Source organism: Gavia stellata, chromosome 21 (assembly GCF_030936135.1).
Source record: "Gavia stellata isolate bGavSte3 chromosome 21, bGavSte3.hap2, whole genome shotgun sequence".
NCBI lineage: Eukaryota > Metazoa > Chordata > Aves > Gaviiformes > Gaviidae > Gavia > Gavia stellata.
In genome coordinates, this window is record NC_082614.1 from 7,931,786 (window position 1) to 7,953,208 (window position 21,423).

Here is a 21,423-nt window from a genome sequence, read left to right on the forward strand (position 1 = left end):
GCTTGGTTCACCCGTTCAATTTCTTTACTCCCTTAGGAGTTACAGACATTTGAGTTTGATTTGATCTTTAATTTTTGTTTTGTGAACACACCTCTTCTCACTTCTGTTTAGGTAACTAAACCTAAGGGTTCCTATTTTTAATTCTGGATGAGGAGTTAGGTCACTAGTTCTTTTGAGCAGCTCCTTTTGATTACCAGGATTAATTTGCTTTTGTAGAGAATGAGAGGGGAATTTGGTTCCTTGTGTCTGTTGTTTTTCTTTACAAGTAAGAAGCTACTTGTGATGTGAATGGAAGAATATTTTTTATCCTTACTAGGCTCTGATTTGCGGATTTTTTTAAAAAACTGTTTCCTGTTTTACACAATTAATTGAAACCATATAAACCCTGCCAGTAAACTGGTCAAGCTATAAAAGCAGCAATTACTTTGCCATTTCTGAGGGTGCCTTTCCACAGTTATGTACTCTGCTTATTCTGAAATGGGATGAAGTCTTATGAACTGGAGAAGTTCTTTAGCCATGTCTGTATTTACCACTGATAATGTTATGGTTAGGCCCAGACTGCCTTTTCTTAAATTGCCTTCATGACTTACACAAAGTGGTGGTTTCCCTCAGAATCTTTCTATTCTAAAGCTGATAATGGGCAAGAAACGAGTTCCTGTATGTAGTAGTTAACTTACAGAATATTTTTCTTTTGAGACTTCCTGTTCTGGTTTAAAGAAAATAAATTCAGTCGTCTTGGTTTTGGGGGTATTTTAGCAGTTGATAATAAATAGGATTAACTTATTTTTAGGACTGTATGTATCAAAAAGATAGAATAGGTACAGGTATAATAAAAAGAAGGTAGATGATTGTGAGCGAGGAATTACTTTGACAAGGGTTAAAGCTGAGTGGATTTTTAAACATGATCAATACCTCATAAATTCTGCTCTGCAGAGTTGCCATTTAGAGTCGGAGGATGAGGAAGAGAACTTTTGTATTTGGATAGCAGATAAGGAGAGTTTGCTCTGGACCATGCTTCCTTTTGGGGTCCAATGAATGTGAAGTAAGCAGTTTCTTGTTAGAAGTGATTTTTGAAGAGAGACTATGTGGTATGCTGTTCCTCGTTCCTGATTGCAGTGACAGGTATTCATGAAGAAAATATGTTCTTTATTGAACTCACATGTAAGACTGCCAAGAAGCTACAGAGTGAAGGGAGTTCCTCTTTGAGTTTGGACAGTGCTGGTTACAAATTTAAAGATTCTGTTTTTTTTCCTGTCTTTAAAAGAGATACCCTTTTCTATGAGTACGTTCCCTCCCCCCCCCCCCCTTCTGACTGTGGGAATAGGCAGTGGTACTTTTTAAAGAAAGAAGTGGGGGTTTTGCTTTCTTCCTTCATAGAACATCTATAAGACAACCAAGCGAAGACATTGCTTTTGCTGGGACCTGTGCAGTTTGCTACATTACATTTAGATGTCCACCACATATCTGTTTCTTTGAGTTTACTTTGTGACATGAAACTTTTTCAAATGCTCTGCTAAAATAAGAGCAAGCAATTAAAAATGTGAAATTTCCATGTATTGAGCTGTGCATTCATGTTTCCAGCAGTTCATCCAGAGTTCCTTCGGTGTTTTGTATGGGCCGCTGCAGCTGTCAGTGGTGTTCCATGTCTTTTTAAGGAGTCCGTATAGAAACTTTTGATGGAACTTGGTGAAGCCTGGGAGAATAAAATCTGTTTTTTTCAGGACAAGTTAATTAAGGGTGACAGTAGGCAGACTAACTTATGTTGTATTCTAATTTTACATAACCTAGCATGCTAAGTCTGTTTTTATACATTGTTGTTGGATTCCTTTGATCTAAGGTCTGTTTGGCTGCTTTTAACTTACAGGCTCATCTAACTCATCCATTTAGGTTTCATCTCTCCTGTCTTTCTTTTAAAATACCTGATATCTAAGGGAAAATCCGTATGGGTTTTGTTGTGGTTTTTTTTCCAGCCCCTGATATAAAGGGCGTATTGTAAGATCAGTTGGCAAGAAAGTAGATGGCAGTTGGACCTGTGTTACTCTGCTTCTCCCCGGCTTTTTTGTAGCTTGTAGGAAGGTATTGTAGCCCACTGTAACTGTAGAGCTGCCAGACCGTGTTACCTTACCTAGGGATGTGGCAGGTTTATGGCCAGAAATGCAAAAGCTAGTTCAAACTCATCTTGGTCTAGGACTTCTTCTGGCCGCAGTGTTTGTACTGAGTAGTAGACGATCCCTGGCAGTGATTTGGTATGCTATTCATTTTTTTTTAAGGCCAACAAGAAGGGGAAGACAACAAGAATTTTGTTGTTAATGGTGATTGAATATAATAACAAGACATCTTTTATGCAAAGAGCAGAGGTGTAGTATCAGCAAACTGCCAAAGCTAGGCAGGTAAAGATTAATTTCTTGTGTTTTCACATGGTGTTGTTAAAACACTCTTTAGCGTAGGAGCAGGACGTGTATCAGGGTTGTGGAAACTTCATTCACGATCATGTCTTATGACTTGTCAGAAATAGTCTTTCTAGTTGGACCAGGTAGCTCCTTGATCATATGGGAAGGTAGTGTTCTTTCAAATTCTAGAACACCAATTTCAGTATTTCGTGTCTCTGTAAATTACTTCTGTTTGCTGTCTTCAAGAATCTTCTAAAGATTCAAAGGTGGAAAAATTATATTACTTAGACATTTAGTTTCTAGGAGTTACTGAACTTGTACTGTGACTTCTGATTCTTTTGTTCAAAATTAGCAATGACAACAGTAATAATTTGTTGTGAAGAACTTAATAATTTGTCATTCACTATTTTTTTTTCTTTTTTAATCTGAAGATGAGGAAGGGGTAAGGTTATTAGACAAATATATTTCTAGAGGTGATCTATATAACATCAGGTATTTCAGAACCTGTTGAAAGAAGAAGGAATTGATTGCTGCTTGGGTGATTGTATGATCATCTTGTAGGATGGAATGGATTTAAACATATAGAACTGCTTGTCTTACTGGTGAATGAGCTGTTTTTCATTCTGGAAGGTAATATGTTTGTATCAGAGAAGATGGGATTATTTTAGAGCTTTTATCAAAATGGAGTCTTTTTCCTTAGTGATTCTACAATGCATGTCAAGCTCAGCGTCTTGAATGTGTCACAGTTTTGAGTATATTAGAGAAAAAAAAAAAAAACCAAAAAAAACCCCCACAAAATATGAACTACCCTGTTGCCCCAGCAAAACAAGATTTTGTATTGTGTATTTTGCTTGCTTCCAGGTAGGTAGCTTCTGTATGTTGTTGAATTTTAATTGATCCCATTATAACTCCCGATTCCCAGCTTCCTGTCTTGCCCCGTTTGGTGATTGGATATTGCTGATGGTTTGTTCTGTCTGGGGTGGTGTAGAGATACATTAGAGAATTACATTTGGCTTCTTTAAGTCCCTCATGACAACCCAGACGTTCTGCCCTGTTGCCTTCAAAATGTTACACAGCAATGCTGAGGTCTCAGAGCTTATCTTTCTAGAACACTGGGGTAGACTTTTGCTGCTACCTGGAAATACTTTGAACAGAGCAGATTCAGCCAGCTGGCTGTCTTGGGCAGAGTAACACTGCTTTATTTCCAGCTGGTAGGAAGATTTAAGCCCAGTTTGGGGTGGCACAGAGGGACTTGGAGAAACCAAAATAGCAGGTAAGAAGTTATGCTTCCTTTCCCCAGGTGCTTATAGTCCTGCACAGATGACAAAAGTATAATTGAAGAAGTCATCATAGACATGGTAGAAAGAACCCCCTTAATCTAAAAAACAAATAAAAAAACCCAAAACACACATGCCCCACCGCCTGTAAAATGTCCTAGAGCAATTGAATGTTTTTGCCGAGTTAAATTACCTAAAACACTGACTTCTAAATGCCTTCCAGAATTAAGTTGAGCTTTAATGCTGTGTATCTGGACTTGAATTCCTCGGACATAATAAATATATAGTCACATAATAGTGTGGAATATAAAATCAAATACCTAATATCTGGTTATCTAGAGAGTAATTTTGTGTGAGGTTTTTAGATATTTCCTGTGAAAACTGCCAGTACGATTTCAAAAATAAACTTAAACTTTCAAAAAGCCATGTGTCTTATAAGACCATGGTTGTTAAAATCTTGTTGTTTTTGCAGATTGTCTTAAACTGTAAGATAATTATCCTTTCTGCTGTGTGGGTAAGTGTGGCACAAATCTAGGTTGGTTTAAATAATGGGAGAATCCCCCCCAAAATATACAGTTTTTAGTTTAGTCCCTACAAATGCCATGCTTAATGCCCTGCCTGCTAACCAAGCAGAGATAGTCGATAAATTATACAGGCAACTATGTGTTAGCAAATTCTTGTGCTGGTGTGCAGATTGAGCAGTAAAAACAATCTAATTTCAGCCTCATTCAAAATAGTATCAAGATACCTTGCTTTTTTCACTATAAAAATGTCACTCTTCTACTTGAAATTTATGCCGGAAGGAGTGACTTTTTTTTTTCTGGGATACTGTTTCAATTTTTTTTTTCTGTGACAAAGATCTTTTTTTATTCTTCTTCTAGGTTGAAAGAAGAAAGGGAGACCTGCTTGTCCAATGAAGATGCAGTCTTAGTCTTCAGCTATTTAAGCTGAATGCATTGTGATTTCCAATAATTGAGACAGTGATTCTGAAAGCTGTCTACATTAATGAAAAGAACAATGTAGTCAGCTTAACTGAATCATCAGTGTTGCATATTGAATAGAGCATGATAAACCAATCTTGATGGACTTATGCATGTTAGGAATATAGATATAAACATTTATTAAAGCATTGTTTTTTTAAAACCAGTAGTTTTAAAAATGGAGAAATACGAAAATGTACCACCCCTCCCTAAAGAACCTGCAAGAGAAATGAATGTGGAGAATCATACTTGTCCCCCACCTCTGCCGCCTAATGAACAGCCTCCACCACCTCCCCTGCAAACGTCCAGTGACGCAGAGGTAATGGACGTTGGCTCTGGTGGTGATGGACAGTCAGATACCCCTGCTGGGGACACGCACAGTATCTGCAGAACACAGCTTCTCACAAAGGGATCTGCCTGCTACAAAAGTCGTCTTATAATAGACCCTAACAATAGTGACCAAAGCCCAAGAACTGCTCGTCATGCACCTTCAGTTCGAAAGTTCACCCCAGATCTTAAGTTACTTAAAGATGTAAAGATTAGTGTTAGCTTTACAGAAAGCTGCAAAAGCAAAGATAGGAAAGTTCTGTACACTGGAGTTGAGCAGGATTATAAGGCAGATACAGATTTTGGTATTAATAATGTCAATGGGGATTTGCATGTTTGTCCTTTCGGTGGTAGTAATGGTAAAGCTGTAGGAATAGGGGGTGAAAATGATGACAAGAAGGATGATGAAAATGATATTGATCAGGAGAAGAGAGTGGAATATGCAGTTTTGGATGAGCTAGAAGATTTTACCGACAATTTGATGGAAATAGATGAAGAAGGAGGAGGGTTCACATCTAAAGCAATCGTTCAAAGAGATAAAGTGGATGAAGAAACCTTGAATTACTCATATGAGGTAAGTAAATCCAGAGGTTTTTGGTGGGTAAGAGGTTTCCAAGTGGCTAGAAAAAACATGCAAAGATGTTCACTGAAACAGCCTCTTCTAGAAATGTGCAGTACTTGAGTCAAAGATGCAGAATTTTCAGAGGCAGAACTTTGGCTGAAAACTTCTGTAAATTATCTTGGTCAGACTTCTGTTGTATGGCAGCTTCTATAGTCTTGTTTAAAAATAACATTTAAAAGGTTTCTTACACAATTGCAGCTTGTTTTATCATGAAAAATACGAGTTCTCACTTACGAAAACTTATTTTCTTATTTTTCAGTCTTTTTACTGGGATCATTGGAAATTTCTAGTTTCTGTCTGTATGGAAGTACATAGAGAAAATGTATACTTTTTCTTTGGAAGGGGAAAGGGAGGTTAGTAGACCCAGAAGGGTGGTGTCTGATGAAGTCTCTTTCAGGATGACTTTGATAATGATGTGGATGCTCTGCTGGAAGAGGGTCTTCGAGCACCCAAAACAAGGAGATTAGAAAATGAGAAATATGGTGGTGAAAGTGATCACCAGTCTGATGGAGAAACAAGTGTGCAGCCAATGATGACCAAAATTAAAACTGTACTTAAAAGTAAGTTAATGTTCATTAAATATCTATAATTTTTTTTTGTGTGGCTTATGTCTGTAAAACAAAGTATATCAGCAAGCAAAGTTTAGCATAGCAATTCTTGTGCGATAGTTAATATGTTACAGAATTGTTTTGAAGGCTTCTTACTATGGGATATGATTTTTCATGTTGCTGAACAGTGAACTTGTTTTTTGGGTGTGCTTTTGATCTTCATCTCTTGTATGCAATGAGACTATTTTAGTGTGTGGATTAGTGAAAAATTATGAAGAATGTTACCTCAGTGGTGGGGAGGTGAACAAGGATGATCTATTCTTTTGTCTCCAATACTGTGAAACTGCTGAAGACTGTGGTCGTTGTGAACTTCTTCCTACCTCAGTTATATAACTTCTGTTGTTGAAATTGCTGTGTGTGACGTCTTTATGTGTGCAATACTAGGTAAAAATCATTAGGGAAGTCAGTGGCTTGCATTTATCAAGTTTCATCATGTAAATGTTATAAACTACTAATAAAGAAGAGCTGAGAATGTGAACCAATCCAGAAGAATGTAGCTAAAAATAGTCTGAATTAGAATTAAAATTTGAACCTGCTCTAGAGGATTATTTTACAGCTTCACTATATTGTGAAATAAGAAACCAAACAGTTTTTCCCTCCAGAATTTTATACTAACACAGGATTGCCAAGAAGCTCCTAGCTAAGATGAGTCTGGTCTCTGATTTCTGATGCAGAGAGGAGTGAGCCCATTCTCTGATTTCTGGAATAGAAAGGAGTGAGGCCCTATATTATTAACTTGAGTGTGAGCATAAGCATTTTACTGCAATATTGTTTCTCTTGCTGTGTGATTCCTCATATTGGCTTATTGTAGTCTCATTTCAGTCTTGTTTTCTGGAAGAAGTAGTATTCTTGATGGCTAAGATATTTAAGTATAAAGCCTTGTAGACTTGATCCTGGTTTGTATTGTGCTTATGCTGAAAAATGTAATAGGAAAGCGTTAGCTTACAGCCTAACTCACTGCTGGCTGTTTGGGTCTGTGGGTCTAGTGATGTCTCAATGCAAATCTATCCCTCAGTGTCAAGTGTAAAAATTTTTAATAGAAAACTCAGTTGTTTCAAAAGCAAGTACAACTTAAATATAGTGGTGCCTGTGATGATGTAAGTATGTAAAGAACACTAAAGAGTAGAGAAAATTCAATGGTGAAATGAACAAATCATGTATAATGTATATGTATGTATATGTATAAAAATTAGTGCTACTGTTGCTTTTCAGTTTAAAACATAATGGAATATGTAATTTTGCAGGATTTACTGTAGATTAGAAGCATATGCCTTTTTATTAAAGCAAAACCAAATCTTTCTACAAAACTTTTTTAGTCTTGTTTCAGTGTCATTTTAGCCTTTTGAGACAGAAAAAGCAGTAAAAATAAAAACCTTGATTCTTTTTCTGTTCTTCTAAGTAGTCTATCCAAGTTTAAAGCGGTTCTTTGCTTTAAAGGTCGTGGCCGCCCTCCTACAGAACCTTTGCCAGATGGATGGATCATGACATTCCATAACTCAGGCATTCCTGTATATCTGCACAGGGAATCTAGAGTTGTTACCTGGTCTAGACCTTACTTCTTGGGAACAGGAAGCATAAGGGTGAGCGCTGTCAATTACTTAAATACTTACTGAGATTTAAAAATTAGGTATGTTCCTGCAAATAGTTGGATACATTTTTTCTACATGAATGCTTTTTTCTACATTAGCAAGCTGCTTTCTGGTATGAGAATTAAGGTAGAATAAAGAACTCTGTTTCTGAAAATACGATACGATTTTTCTTACGGTGTTTTTCTGTTTTTCCATTTTTGCTATGAGTTTGGGCAATTAAAGTGAATGAGATGGTCTTGTTTGGTGCCTTCATTGTTCTGCCATATGGCTGCAAAATGTTGGCTTTATTCCACCATGAAATACATCTAGTTCATTTATTTGTAGCTATAAACTAGCCTGAGCTGTGGCTTATGGTCCACATTTACAGAAGTAAGCATGTGATATTCATGAACCCAAGGAATCTGCAGAAATTGGATTTAATGTCATGGCTTAAACCCCAAGAGAGCTCAATGGATTTTATGAAAGTATGTAGTATTCACATGTAATTGAACAGACTATAATTTGGATCTAAAACAGCAGACACACTTTGAAGGTTAGTATCAGGGTTGAATGGTGCCAAGATACCATAGGAGTGGATGTACTCAGATCTTAATTAGAATAAGATTGCTGACCAAAGAGAAGCTTGAGACTAGACTAAATGAAAGTAACTTCCATCTTGACTACATGTTTTGGTTTTGAGTTTTGCTTTTGGTGACCTTGAGGTACTGAAACCTTCTGTATTATTTTATATTGGCAGAAACATGATCCTCCCCTTAGCAGCATTCCCTGCTTGCATTACAAAAAAATGAAGGAAAATGAGGAAAGGGAACAAAACAATGACATAACCCCAAATGGGGAAGTATCACCTGTAAAGCACCTAGATAAATCTTCAGAACTGGACTGCCAAACAGAAGAACCAGATTCTACTGCTGCTGATTCTGGGCCTTTGGATGACAAAGACCCCTCAGGGGGAGATGCAGCACAAGGAGCCTTAGGACAAGTTAAGGCCAAAGTTGAAGTATGTAAAGATGAATCTGTAGGTACGTATGGAAAGTGGAGTCTTTTCTTGGCTGGAGTTAGAGCAATGGCATTTGGGATACATATGCTTTATTCCAGACTTGGCAACTGAATAATATCTTGCCTGAGATCAAGTGGTCGGTTGTCTTTCTGCACACTTTTTTTGTATGCAGAGATCTGGAGAAATAGATCCAGTATTAGAAATCAATTTTGATTTTAACAGGAAGAAAAACGTACAGTGGAGATTTTTTACAGAAGACTTGAGAGTCCACATGCAGAGGTTTTACACACATGAAAATTTTGGAAGTTTAGTCTTGTAGACTTTATCTCAGTTTAAGAATCAATTAAGTCAATGTGTATATGTGAATTGCTGTTGTCAAGTGTGTTTGTGTGACTTCTTTAAATAGGCTTTTCTATGCAGTCTCTGTATTGGCTGAAATACCTATTTTCAGTATGATCTCTTAAGATAAATGGTGCAGTTAAAACTAGATTTGCTTATTAGCACAAGTCAAGCAGAATAAGTTATGCAAATATAATTGCACTCATGCAGAGGGGTGTGATGCTTTGTTATGTTGTTTATGCAAGTCTGATAGCTTTTATACAAAAACCTGCCTAAAGAAGTCATGCCAAAATCGCTGCCAAACTTACAGAGGAACTTAGAGAGAAAGCTTATATGCCACTTACCATACTACGTACCTGAGAGTACCATCCATGTAAATTATTGCCGCTCAGAATACTGCTATGGATTGTAGGCTACACTCCTTGTAGTGTTCAAACATAAAACACGTCCTTATTATTACACGTGTCCTGTTCAGTCTGAAAACCATGCCGAAAAATTTAGGAAAAAAAAAAAAGAACTCATCAATATTTAGCAGCAAAACTAAAATGAGTAAGCACTTATTTTCTACGTGAAGTTCACCTGTCTATCTCTCTCTTTAAATAGGATCTGTTCTGTATTACTGAAAAAAATACTGAGTGATCAAGTATAAGCGTGACTTGCATTTGGAATTCCTTGTGGAAGGAAACAATGCCAGCAGCTTGCTTTTGTTTGTTTACATCTTGGGATGCTACTCTTTATTTTTGCTGACTATATCTGCAGAAATACCTTATAAAGGAGAAGCGGCTGTACTTCAAGGGGGGCAGTCTTTTAGTACTCTGTATGTGAAAATGAATGTGTTAAACTCTGTTTAGAGGCCAGCAGATACTCATGGACTTCATGGAGCATCATTATATAGTGTTTCATGGTACACTGTTTAAGAAATAGGCAGCAATAGTCAGTTTTGGCTTCAGAAAACTGAGGCTAATAGTGTCATTACAGTTACTCACTGTATACCTTGATTCAGGTAATGAGAAGGTGAATAGGTGATTAAGTAGAACAATTACTTGTGTTTTGTTACAAATTGTGTTGGTTATTATCCTGGTTAGGGCTTAGTAAAATCTTCAAGTGACAGAATAAAATGTTGTTTTGTTTTGTTTTCCAGTTTGCACAAATGTTTTGCATTTGACCCAGTAACAGGAAAACTTGTAATTAGTTCTGATAGTATAAAATAGGATCTTAACCTTGAGTATGTGAACTAAAGCCACTACTTTTGCTCCTAGTCTAAAAAAATAATTATAACATGTTTAAAACAGTGGAAATAGCGAAGTTAATGCTTGCTCAGTGGTAAAGTAGAGAGAGTAACTTGCTTGTGTTTCTTAGATCTGGAAGATTTTAGACGCTATCTTGAAAAGCGTTTTGACTTTGAACAAGTTACAGTAAAAAAATTCAGAACCTGGGCTGAGAGACGGCAATTCAATCGTGAAATGAAGCGGAAGCAGGCAGAATCTGAGCGGCCTATTCTGCCTGCCAATCAGAAACTCATTACCTTGTCTGTGCAAGATGCACCTACAAAGAAAGGTTAGTTTGTCTACCTGGAGTTCACATAGTCTGTATTGAAGGCTAATTACAGTTCTAAGCCTGACTGAAAAGAAGAAATCCTGTAAGAAGTCCACTATCTTCTTGTACTAGAATTCTGTGTTCTTGGATCCATCGTATTACATAGTAAAGGGAAAATAGTGTCAAAATATACTTCCTATTTAAAAAGAATAATTCCTAAATGAAAGGATTTTTATTTAAGGTTGCAGTCCTGGTAACCAGTTACTACCTTCAGCTGCTTGTTTACTGTTGGTTGTTGCTAAAAACCCTCCTGCCTAGTCACTGAATGCTACTGCCTTCTCAGTTCTATACCAGTTCTAACTGGTCCCAAATGAGGGACTGGTTACAAATGTCAGACTGATCCAGATTAAAACCTACAATTAAAAATACAAATTTAAAGCAGTTTGATGGAAACAGTTAAGAAAGAACTTTCTGTGCAGTTGTGTCCTGTGGTGTGAGGAGTGGATGTCATGTCTGATGAGAAGCCGACGGAATTAGCTTTTATCTGTATTGGCTGTGTAGCCACAGTAGTATGTTTAACTGCAGTCTGATATTTAAAATGTCCATAGACCTGTGATTTGGGTTTTGTTCTTGTTTTGTACATTGTCATGTTTCTGGGTTTCTTCTCTTTAGCAGAATTAAAGTTTGAGCTGCATATTGACCATTACCTGTTACAGGGAGGTGCAGTTGAATTTTTTAGTTAATATGCTTTATCTTAAATTCTAGGTTTAAAGCCATGTTAAAACCATCTGAATTAAGGACTTACTTCTACTTTATCTATCTAAATCTTAACTTTCTCTCCCGTACTGCCATAGTGCCTGCTGAGGCAGGGTTTGTGCTCTTGACTAACAACACTGTTGCAGAAAACAAAAAAAAAAGGACTTTCAAATAAAAAGAGCATGTTCAGGGCAAGGGGATGGTGACATTATCTGTGGCTTGCTAAACAGGATTTCGTGAGGGGAAAAAAAACGGAGTGATTCTGGTTTGTGGATTTGAATTCTACATGCCTGTTGTTAGAAGGGAGATACAACATGTATTTAGGAGCAAATTAGAGGATTTCTAATTGATGTTAGCTGCCAAAAATGCTGCGTGTAGAGGTCCAGAGACGATGGGACTGCAAACATTGAACATAGAATATTTGACGTAGCTCATAATTAGTGCACTTCCAGCTGTTGACAGAAAATTTCTCAGGCTTATTTCTCAATACTTTTTCAGAGAAAATGGACTTTGAGGTCATAATTATCCATGTGTGATTCAACAGCATTGTATTTAATTTGAGTGGGTACTTATCGCTTGTAGCTTGTAATTTATTTATTTATTTGTAGTAGAAATTATCTTTCAAAGACTGGAACTACTTAGCTGTCTTCCCCTCCCCTCCTCTTTTTTTGTAGAATTTGTCATTAATCCCAACGGGAAATCCGAAGTTTGCATACTGCATGAATATATGCAACGAGTCCTAAAGGTTCGCCCTGTTTACAATTTCTTTGAATGTGGTAAGTCTGTTAAGTTTTTTTAATTGACCACATGCTGTTTTGAAGGGCTTATCTCATGCTTGGCTAGCTTAAAAAAAAACAAACCAAAACCAAACAAACAAAAAAACCCCCGATGGACAGTTTTCCTAGGGGATGTCTTGAAAGTCTATTGTGAGTCAAACTCTAGCTAAGAAACATTTTCTGTATCTTAAACATGGCTTTTGAGGATACGAGTGGTCTTATATTTAAAGTAACAGTATGGCTTTTCACTTGGAAAACTATGCCTAAGTGAAAATGGATTTGAGTAACTCATTTGCATCTAAAAGGACACATCAGTGAAATACGGTCAATTACAATTTTGCTGACTGTGCGCAATTAATATTTGCTTCATTTTCTTGTCATTGATGTCCAGAAAATCCTATTGTAAGGCACGGATTGTTTTAGTGAATCATCAGAATCCTGGGAGGAAAAAAAAACTTAAATACTAAACCCAAATAGTTTCTGGAGAGAACTATGTAGGCCTTCAATTATGAAGCTGTTAAGAATTAAGAAAGATTTCTGCAGACACATATGTGCCCTCTCTAAAGCTGCAATAATTTGAGATATTTTTGTGGTTTTGTTCCGTTCTGTTTTTTTTCCAATTAACAAAAAACACAGTAGTTTTTTTAGATATGTAGAATTTTAAAATCCTGTAACTGTTCAAGTTATTGTATGTTATGATTGTTGTTACGTCATGGAGGTTCATATTTAAATCCGGTCATCCTAAGAGAATTGTGTATGTACAAATTGATGTAAATATTTAAATGGAAACCAGAAATGGCTATGTAGGCTATTTGTTTTGTGTGACTATTTGCTGTCATTGATAAATTATAATTAATATTAGTGGAGAAATTACTAGTTAGGTGCAGGTTGCAAAAAGTTCATATGTAGTTGATAGGAAATGATTTGGTATAAATGTTGACTAATTTTGCTCATATTATTAGAAGAATGGAAATAGAAGTGTCATTCTCCTGGACTAAAAGTAACTTTTAAAGAGTTACCAGGACTATGTTGTTCCATGATTAGTATGGGATTTATGGGAAATGCTGGATGGATATCTATTTGCATTTTTAAACAGCTTCTAATTTTATTTTGTGTCTGTGGTGTGTGAGGTAGTTTAGTGATTCCTGACTTAGGCTGTACTGAGACTGCGTAAGTGATGCTAGCACTCAGAAAAACAAAAACTCAGGGAGAATTTTATTTTAGATGAAGACTCTGAGGGAATGCACTTGATGATTAACCAGGAATCTAAAAATGTTACATATATGGCAAATATAACTGAAATCAAATTAATGTTGGATTTTTTTTCTGTAAATTCCAGCCAGATTGCGTTATCTGGCTACATTTGAGATTTGCTTTACAAAGTGGTATAGCATATATATTCCTTGCATTTTTGCTTTTGCTGGCATTTTTTTGGGGTACCTTATGGAGGAGGAAGAAATTATACCTTTTTCAGCAGCAGGCTTGAAAGGATTAAGTCTTGCGGTCAGCATCCAAGGAATTAAAAGTCGGCTGTCTTAGTTTAGTGTGGAATCTATAATTATTCAGAATTACGTTCTTCCTGTATATGCATTACATAATGTAACTGAATTTTCAGTGTCAGAATGTCTAGCTCTTGTATTTACACTGCATTAGTGATGCAAAAACTTTGGAACTAACACTTGAATTCTGGCAGATTACAAACGATCTCTTAAAATGTCGAAGTTCCTCATTTGGAAGAACGAAGTATACGGTGGTTAAGTCTTTGTTAATGGAAAACTCTGTTGGTTTTTCATATACCGGAGTAAGCAATTCTACAGTCTTTCTGAAGAGTAAACAATTTCCATCCCTCTTGAAGTTGAAATGAGGAAGAAAATGAATATTGATAGTGGTTGTATTTCATGTTCATGATGAGTATTTTACATTGGGAGTTCTGAAAAGCTTGCTTTCCTCCTCCATTTCCAGAGAACCCAAGTGAACCTTTTGGAGCCTCAGTGATTATTGATGGAGTAACTTATGGGGCAGGAACTGCCAGCAGCAAAAAACTTGCCAAGAATAAAGCTGGTAACACTTCTTCTTTCTTAATACCAACTACTGAATTGTTTATCTGTTTTCATTTCTGCTTTGAAGATGTCATATTTGCAATAATAAGTAGGAATCATTCTGTTTACAGTCAAAGGTGGTACACTCATGCCTTTTTGGTAAAGTGATAAATATTGTTGCAGAGACTCTTCTGACAACCTAAGTTCAACAGTGTACTGACATAGAAAACCCTGAAGAAATTTCAGATGTTAACTATTGCATGTAAACTGTTGATGTATATTCAGCAGCTCTAAGAGTGTCTGTCTCTAATGATCAGACCAATAAGAACGTATTGGGGGTTTTATATTTGTACTGTCACCTGCTATATAAGCACCTGGTGTATGGATTTTAGCAAAATCTATGTCTTTGCCCTTCTTTAAAAAAAAAAAAAAAAAAAAAAAAAAAAACAAAAAAAAACCCCAAAAAACAACAAAACCCTCAAGATTTTGGTTGTTTTGGTTCTCTTTCTGGTCATAAAACAATTGCACTGAACTATGTGATTATTGATTTCCAAATACTTGTCTTCATTGATTAGTTCTAATTGTGTAAGTCTGTAATAAATATGCAAATAATTAAGATCTAGATGAGGATGCGTCTGACATGGTAGAACTTCTTACTGATCTCCAGATTTAAATGTCTTTAGCACAAGGATGAAGAAAAAATAACTTCTCAAAATGTAAAGATGTATAATGTACCTGTGGTACTTTCTGCATTTGTGAAGTATGTCAGTATAGCTAAGTCACCAAAAGCCAGCCCATAATTGTTTGTGTATGGAAAAAAAAGTATTTTGCTGTGAAAATTTAGGCAAATACTGGGTGTGCTTTTTGTACAATACTAGGGTTCTGAATGCCCTAGTGATACAATACTAGGGTTCGGCTGTAACAACTAAGGTCCTAATTTTAGGTCCTGAGGGCTCTACGTCACTTTTAAAATGGGACTTCATTATAATTATTTTTATTTTCATAGACATTTGCAAAAAGCAGTTTCTTCTTTGTTTAATTAGTTGTGAGGCTTTCATTATCAACTTGGACAAGTAGAATTATTTTTTTTTCCTTAAAAAGTGCAAGTGAATATACTTCTTACAAAAAGAAGATACTTGTCTTACCTGTGAAGTTGTTCTCTAATAAGAGTGGATATTTCTAGGGGAGATGTGAAGCTTGCTTAAAGAGCGCTTCATTCTGCTGTTTTTCTTTACAATCGTTGTTTAAAATAAACGTAATCAAGATGTTTAACCATTTTCTGCAGCTCGAGCTACACTGGAAATCCTTATTCCCGACTTTGTTAAACAGACCTCTGAGGAGAAGCCCAAAGACAGTGAAGAACTTGAGGTACTGAACTCTTGCTTGTTGGCTGTCATTATTGGAGTCTGTTTTTAAAAATATTACACCTTCAATGTCAGAAATACTAACAAAAATTCATAATGTTGTTTTCTCAGTCAGATGGAAATGTGAAATTCTTCATTTAGAGCAAGATCTATGGCAATGAAAATACTTTTTTTTTTCTATTGGAACTGATCAGAAAATATACTGCGATGCAGAGAACTAGTCCCTTGTTGAAATATCAGGTCACTTACTGAAGAGCTGAAATGTTCCAAGACACTAGACTGCCTGTACTATCCTGGCTTCCAGAATCCTCTGGTTGATGCCTTGAGAAGTTCAGAGCTAGATGCTTTCTGGTTTTGTGTGATCGTCTTAGAAGACCAAGTAAGAACTAAAAGTGCCCAGGTTTCTGAGACATTTTCACGTAGCTGTGAAAGCAACTTATTGCCAGATCAGACAGCTAAAATTTCAGACTTTAAGCAGTGACATTTGAGGAAATCAAAGGAAAAGTTTCTTTAAGTGGAGAGCATGTACTATATTTTCAGGTATTGGAAATATTAAATAGCTAGTTCATCAGTGGTATGTTCACTTCCAATTCAGCATGTAGTAAGGAGTAAAGGAAAAATTTGTCATCAGCCTGAAAGGAATGTTTTCATTTTAAGAAGTGTGATGAGTTGTTTGTACTCTTGCTTTAACTTGAAACTGTATAGTATGCACTACACTATTGAAATGGTCATTAAGAAAATGCAGAGAATTGTTTCCATTGTTTTAAAATAAAATACGAAACGTTGCCATAGCTGTTAAGTTTTCTTTTATTAAACCACAGCATTTTGGTAAGTAGAATTTCGTAATTAGGTAAAACAAATAAAGTAACCTTGTCCTGAGTGAGAAAGGATGATAAAGAATTTATAAGACTGTCATTTTTATGTCCATCTTGTGTAATGTAAAATTGGAGTTGAAAGAATTATTTAAATTTCTGTCTGCAAATATATCATTAGGGGTGGCAGTCTTAGTGATGTTGGTAAATACCTCCATTATGGATATAAAAATACTTTTTTAAGTATTAAGCACAGAGTAATAGAATTTGTTTAGTGTTGCTAAGGAGAAATAAGAGTTAAGAAGAGGATTAAGGTCTTATTTGCACAAAAGCTCAATAACCCTTTTCAATTCCTTTTGTAGTATTTTAACCATATCAGTATTGAGGACTCACGGGTATATGAACTCACCAGTAAAGCTGGACTATTGTCTCCATATCAGATTCTCCATGAGTGCCTTAAAAGGTAAGGCTGCAGAATAAGGAGCAAATTCTGTTGTGTACAGGTGTTTGGGTCGGGGCTTGTTGTTTGCTTGGTTGCTGGTACCCATAGTGTTTGTCAGTAACGTGGACGTTTGTGGGCTGGCCAAGCTTACTGCACTCACTGCAGCTAGAAGAGATGTGGTGTGGACTGAACTGGTTACTGTTGTATCTTCCTTTAATTTGTATTTGCTGTTTATGCCTTGTCTTCTGAGATTAGGATTTAGTTGTGGGACATATAAATATATTTGGTTTTCCTTTATACAGGCTTGCCTTTCCATTCAAGTCAAGTTACTGATCTAAAAAAGAACTCTATTAATTAATGACTTAAAATTTATTGTTAATGTATCTAATGCTATTGCAATGACTGTCAAAGATAACTGCAACCACTTCAGTTGTTTGTAATTTTACTTAGTATATGGTATTGATTTTGTTTGTGCTTAAGAAACCATGGAATGGGTGATACATCCATAAAGTTTGAAGTGATTCCTGGTAAAAATCAGAAGAGCGAATATGTCATGACTTGTGGCAAGCACACGGTGCGAGGCTGGTGTAAGTACAGTACTTAGTGTGGCCTCTGATAATATCTTCCTTTTTTCCTGTTCTCATTTGTTGCCCATTTTGTAGGTGCTTGTTCAGCTATCTAGCTTGTTATATGCTTATTCTACTCTTTCTGGTATCTCAATTTTGAATAACACAGGTAAATATTGGTGTTCATCTAATCACATAATATGCCAGTATTGATACATTTTCATTATTATTTTTACAGGCAAAAATAAAAGAGTGGGGAAACAATTAGCTTCTCAGAAAATCCTACAGCTACTGCATCCACATGTGAAAAATTGGGGCTCTCTTTTGCGTATGTATGGTAGAGAGAGTAGCAAGATGGTTAAACAGGTGAACATGCGTTTGTTTGATTGTAACTTACCTTGTGATTGTATTTTTGCCTTTGTATTTTTCTGGATGTCTTAATTTAATTACAACAAGGTGTTAATGGTATCTATTTTGGCATAATAGTGTTTTTCCCTGTCATAGTAAAGGTTAGCGTGCATTTGATGAGCAATTCTCAATTCTTCTGAATTGATTCTCATACCTTGCTCTTGCCAGAACATAAGATAAGTGCTTTCATTGACAATAATTCTGTTAATCTCGCATCTTCGAGGTCGAAATTATATAACCTATTTAATATTTAAGCAACTCATGTAAATATATGTTATTACTTAAGGAAGTACAGCTATCGCATATTAAACTTCTGCTCCATGTATTTTAAATGTTTTTTATCAAAAAAAAGCTCATCTGTTGTTGCTTGTGGCTCTGTTGAATAGGAAACCTCTGATAAAAGCGTGATAGAACTTCAGCAGTATGCCAAAAAGAACAAGCCAAATCTGCACATCCTGAACAAGTTACAGGAAGAAATGAAAAAATTGGCACAAGAAAGAGTGAGTATATGCTCTTTTGTATTTATAAACAGGAAGAATGCCATGGGTCAGACTTAACAATTACTAGAATTTTTGCAAACTTTATTTTTGGCAGGGGGGACTACTTTTAGAGAGATTTTCATCCTCTCTTTTAAATGGGCTTGTAATTTAATTTTACCTACTTCAGTAAATTTATTTTTAACATTAGAACAAGTTAGATTTTCACAAAGTTTGACACACAAATTTGGCTGAAATTGTTCAAAATTTTAAAATGGTGGTTTATTATTATGTTCTCTTTATGACTGTGTGGTGGGGTTTGTTTCTTTTAGGAGGAAACACGAAAGAAACCCAAGATGACAATAGTGGAATCAGCTCAACCTGGTAGTGAACCTCTGTGTACCGTTGACGTGTAATGAGAAAATTTGCAAGTGGGGAGCAATAACACAAATAGAGGAACTAGATTTTCAACAATTATTTAAAAATTGTTTGCTGCAGAATGCAAGATAACTTTTAAAATCCAAGCTGCTTCAGTTATGCATTGTTCTTTTTGCATCATCAGGGCAATATTACTTTTTCCTACTTTCTTTTTATTTTCTTTTTTTTTTTTAATACCTCTGAGATCCGTACGTTTAAAGGATTGATCATAAAGATCTCTACTTGGGCAAATGCACAGAGGACAGGCATGTTCACACAGGATAAACTCAATCAAGCACTTTTTTCCTGGAAAGCCATTCATGTTGTTTGAAATGGATGTGTTTTAAGGATGAAATTCAGAATATCTATGTACAGGTTGAAGCTGATATTATATATATATACACATTCATATATATGTATATATAAAAGAAATATATGTACATCTTCTTGTATGAACATGCCTAAAACTATTTTTATGAAAAGTTTTGTTGCATTTCAGCACATAATAATATGCACTGATAAGACACTTTGGTGACAAATACATGAAAGTGATGAGCAATGTTCCTAATGCCATAGGATTAGGCCAGTAATGCTGTTTCTTTTTGTTCTGTTTTGGTTTTTGTCTCCTGCCAGGCTTAGTTATTCAAGATCACAGTATGCAGATTTTTTTATTACTTGAAAAGAACAAGTATACCTGGTAGTGTTAAGAGCAACAGGCTGGATATCCAGAATTACTGGGTTTTATTTTAATTGAAAAGAGCCTATGTTAGTTTACAGATCAGTTGAAAGGGGAAAATATGGCCCTATTTATTTGTCTAAAATAAAAACTGTAATTTGAAAGGCGGTTTTCAAACCTTGGAGCCAAAATGCAGCTGACGATGGTTGACAGTCTGAAAATATTTTGCCAATGAGGTGTTCGAAGACCTTCCACTCGCTTCTCCCAGCAATAAAACAATTTCTCGCTTGTTTGGAGTCAGAATACATCTGATTTGATCAATTAAATCTCAATTAATTTGCAACATAAAAGCAAAGAATTTAAAAAAAACAAACAAAAAGAACACAATCCTGAGAAATCTGAAATAACTGCAGCAATTTAGGTTTTTTAAGAAGTTTTTGTTTTTACTTTTTAATTACATTTTTAGTTTTTAAAGGAAAAGTGTAACTTCTGCAATGAAAATTAGAATGTAGATTTGGAATATGACATAGTAATGAGTAGAATGAGACCATAACATGTTATACTGGTAAGCAAGAAAATCACAAATATGCAACTATTATGAAATACAATCTTAGAAAACAGACAGTACTCACCATGTCATCTGAGGCTTTATTACATTAAGCACTGAAGTAGTAGTTTTGGCTGTAGTGAAAGCACTGCTTCATGGGTTTTGTTCTTCATTTGGGGTTCTTTACTGAGTGATTGCAGTAAGTCTTCTCTAGGAACCATTCTTCTCGGTTCTTTGGTTTGTTGTTAAAGAAGAGAGTGAAAACCAAGCTGGTGGTAGGGCTTCAGTGATTTACCCAAGAGTTGTACTGCTATATTTTACACTCTTTCTCCTGCAGGAGTGAAAGAGGTCAGGTCTTTAGAATTGCTGCAGCTCCTGGTACTTAACTTGGACAGTGATCTGGGGGCTTGAGGGTTTTTTTCTTTTGTTTTTTTGATTTTTTGGTTTTGCCATGTTACACATAGAGTGCTGCAGTATAATGAATTTAGTGCCTACTGGATTTTAACAATATGGGCATCAGTATTGTAAGACCTCCTTTTAATATCACCCATTATTTTGAAAGTATGTGGATTTTAATTTGTATCTCAAACTGATGTTCTCTAATATGTTGCAGATAATGTTTGAGGTTAAACAGGAGGAGTCTTGCAGTCCTACCTGTTTCTGTGTTTGAGTGATATGCTCAGAGGTCTCTGCAAATATGAATTCACTCATTTTTTATTATTATATTTAGCTTTTCAGTTCCACGAGTTGTAATCCTGTTGTAAAAGGATACGGGTAGTTGGAAAGACTATACATGAACTATTATTTAAAGAAGTGGCCTATCTTAAAAAAAACAAAAACAAACAAACCCCACAAAAAACCAACAACAAAAAACACTGCCTCTGCTTTTTTTTGTATAGCTTTAATAAATCTCCATCTTCTGAAGGGTATATAATATTGGTGCAGTAGTGACAAGCAGTGATTACTGTTTGTCTCTCTTTTTCTTGGTTTTTTTTGGTTTTTTGTTCTGTTTTCATAAAGACAGGGCTTATATTTTCTATACCTAAATGTATTACTCTCTTAGGTAGTTTTTACTTCAGCTTATGTGTTTTCAGCAGAAAAATCTGTACTTGGATGGCACTGTAAAAGACAAATCACCCGTGTAGATCTTTTTATTTTTCTGAAATCAGAATGTCAATGCATTTGCAGGTCATCTGCAGAATATCCATAGATGCCTCGCTTACAAATTTGTTTTCATTATTTTTAAGAGGATTGCTGTATTACCTCAGTCTGCCACTATCAGAATCACAAGTTGACCATTGCCCTTAATTAAAACATCCAGAGATTTCATTGTGAACCAAAGCCTAGAACGTATATTATGCATTCTAAACAAAAACAAACAAAAAAAGATGGTATTAGACCTTGCTGCAGCCTTTAACTGGAGAGATGTCCAGAAAATAGCGCAATAACTGCTGGAACAAAAACAACTTAACTGCTGTT

General features: G+C 35.7%; 1 protein-coding gene across 1 annotated transcript; it reads left to right on the forward strand.

Annotated features, from left to right (window-relative positions):
* Window positions 1–4,668: 4,668 nt before the first annotated feature.
* On the forward strand, window positions 4,669–19,180 carry DGCR8 (DGCR8 microprocessor complex subunit). The gene is made up of 13 exons (XM_009816744.2): window positions 4,669–5,548; window positions 5,994–6,156; window positions 7,642–7,784; window positions 8,530–8,812; window positions 10,489–10,686; window positions 12,096–12,197; window positions 14,160–14,258; window positions 15,522–15,604; window positions 16,775–16,875; window positions 17,335–17,441; window positions 17,659–17,786; window positions 18,215–18,328; window positions 18,637–19,180. Exons 1-13 carry the CDS (start codon window positions 4,826–4,828, stop codon window positions 18,718–18,720), a joined length of 2,328 nt encoding a protein of 775 aa, XP_009815046.2. The 5' UTR covers window positions 4,669–4,825; the 3' UTR covers window positions 18,721–19,180.
* The last annotated feature ends 2,243 nt before the right edge of the window (window positions 19,181–21,423 follow it).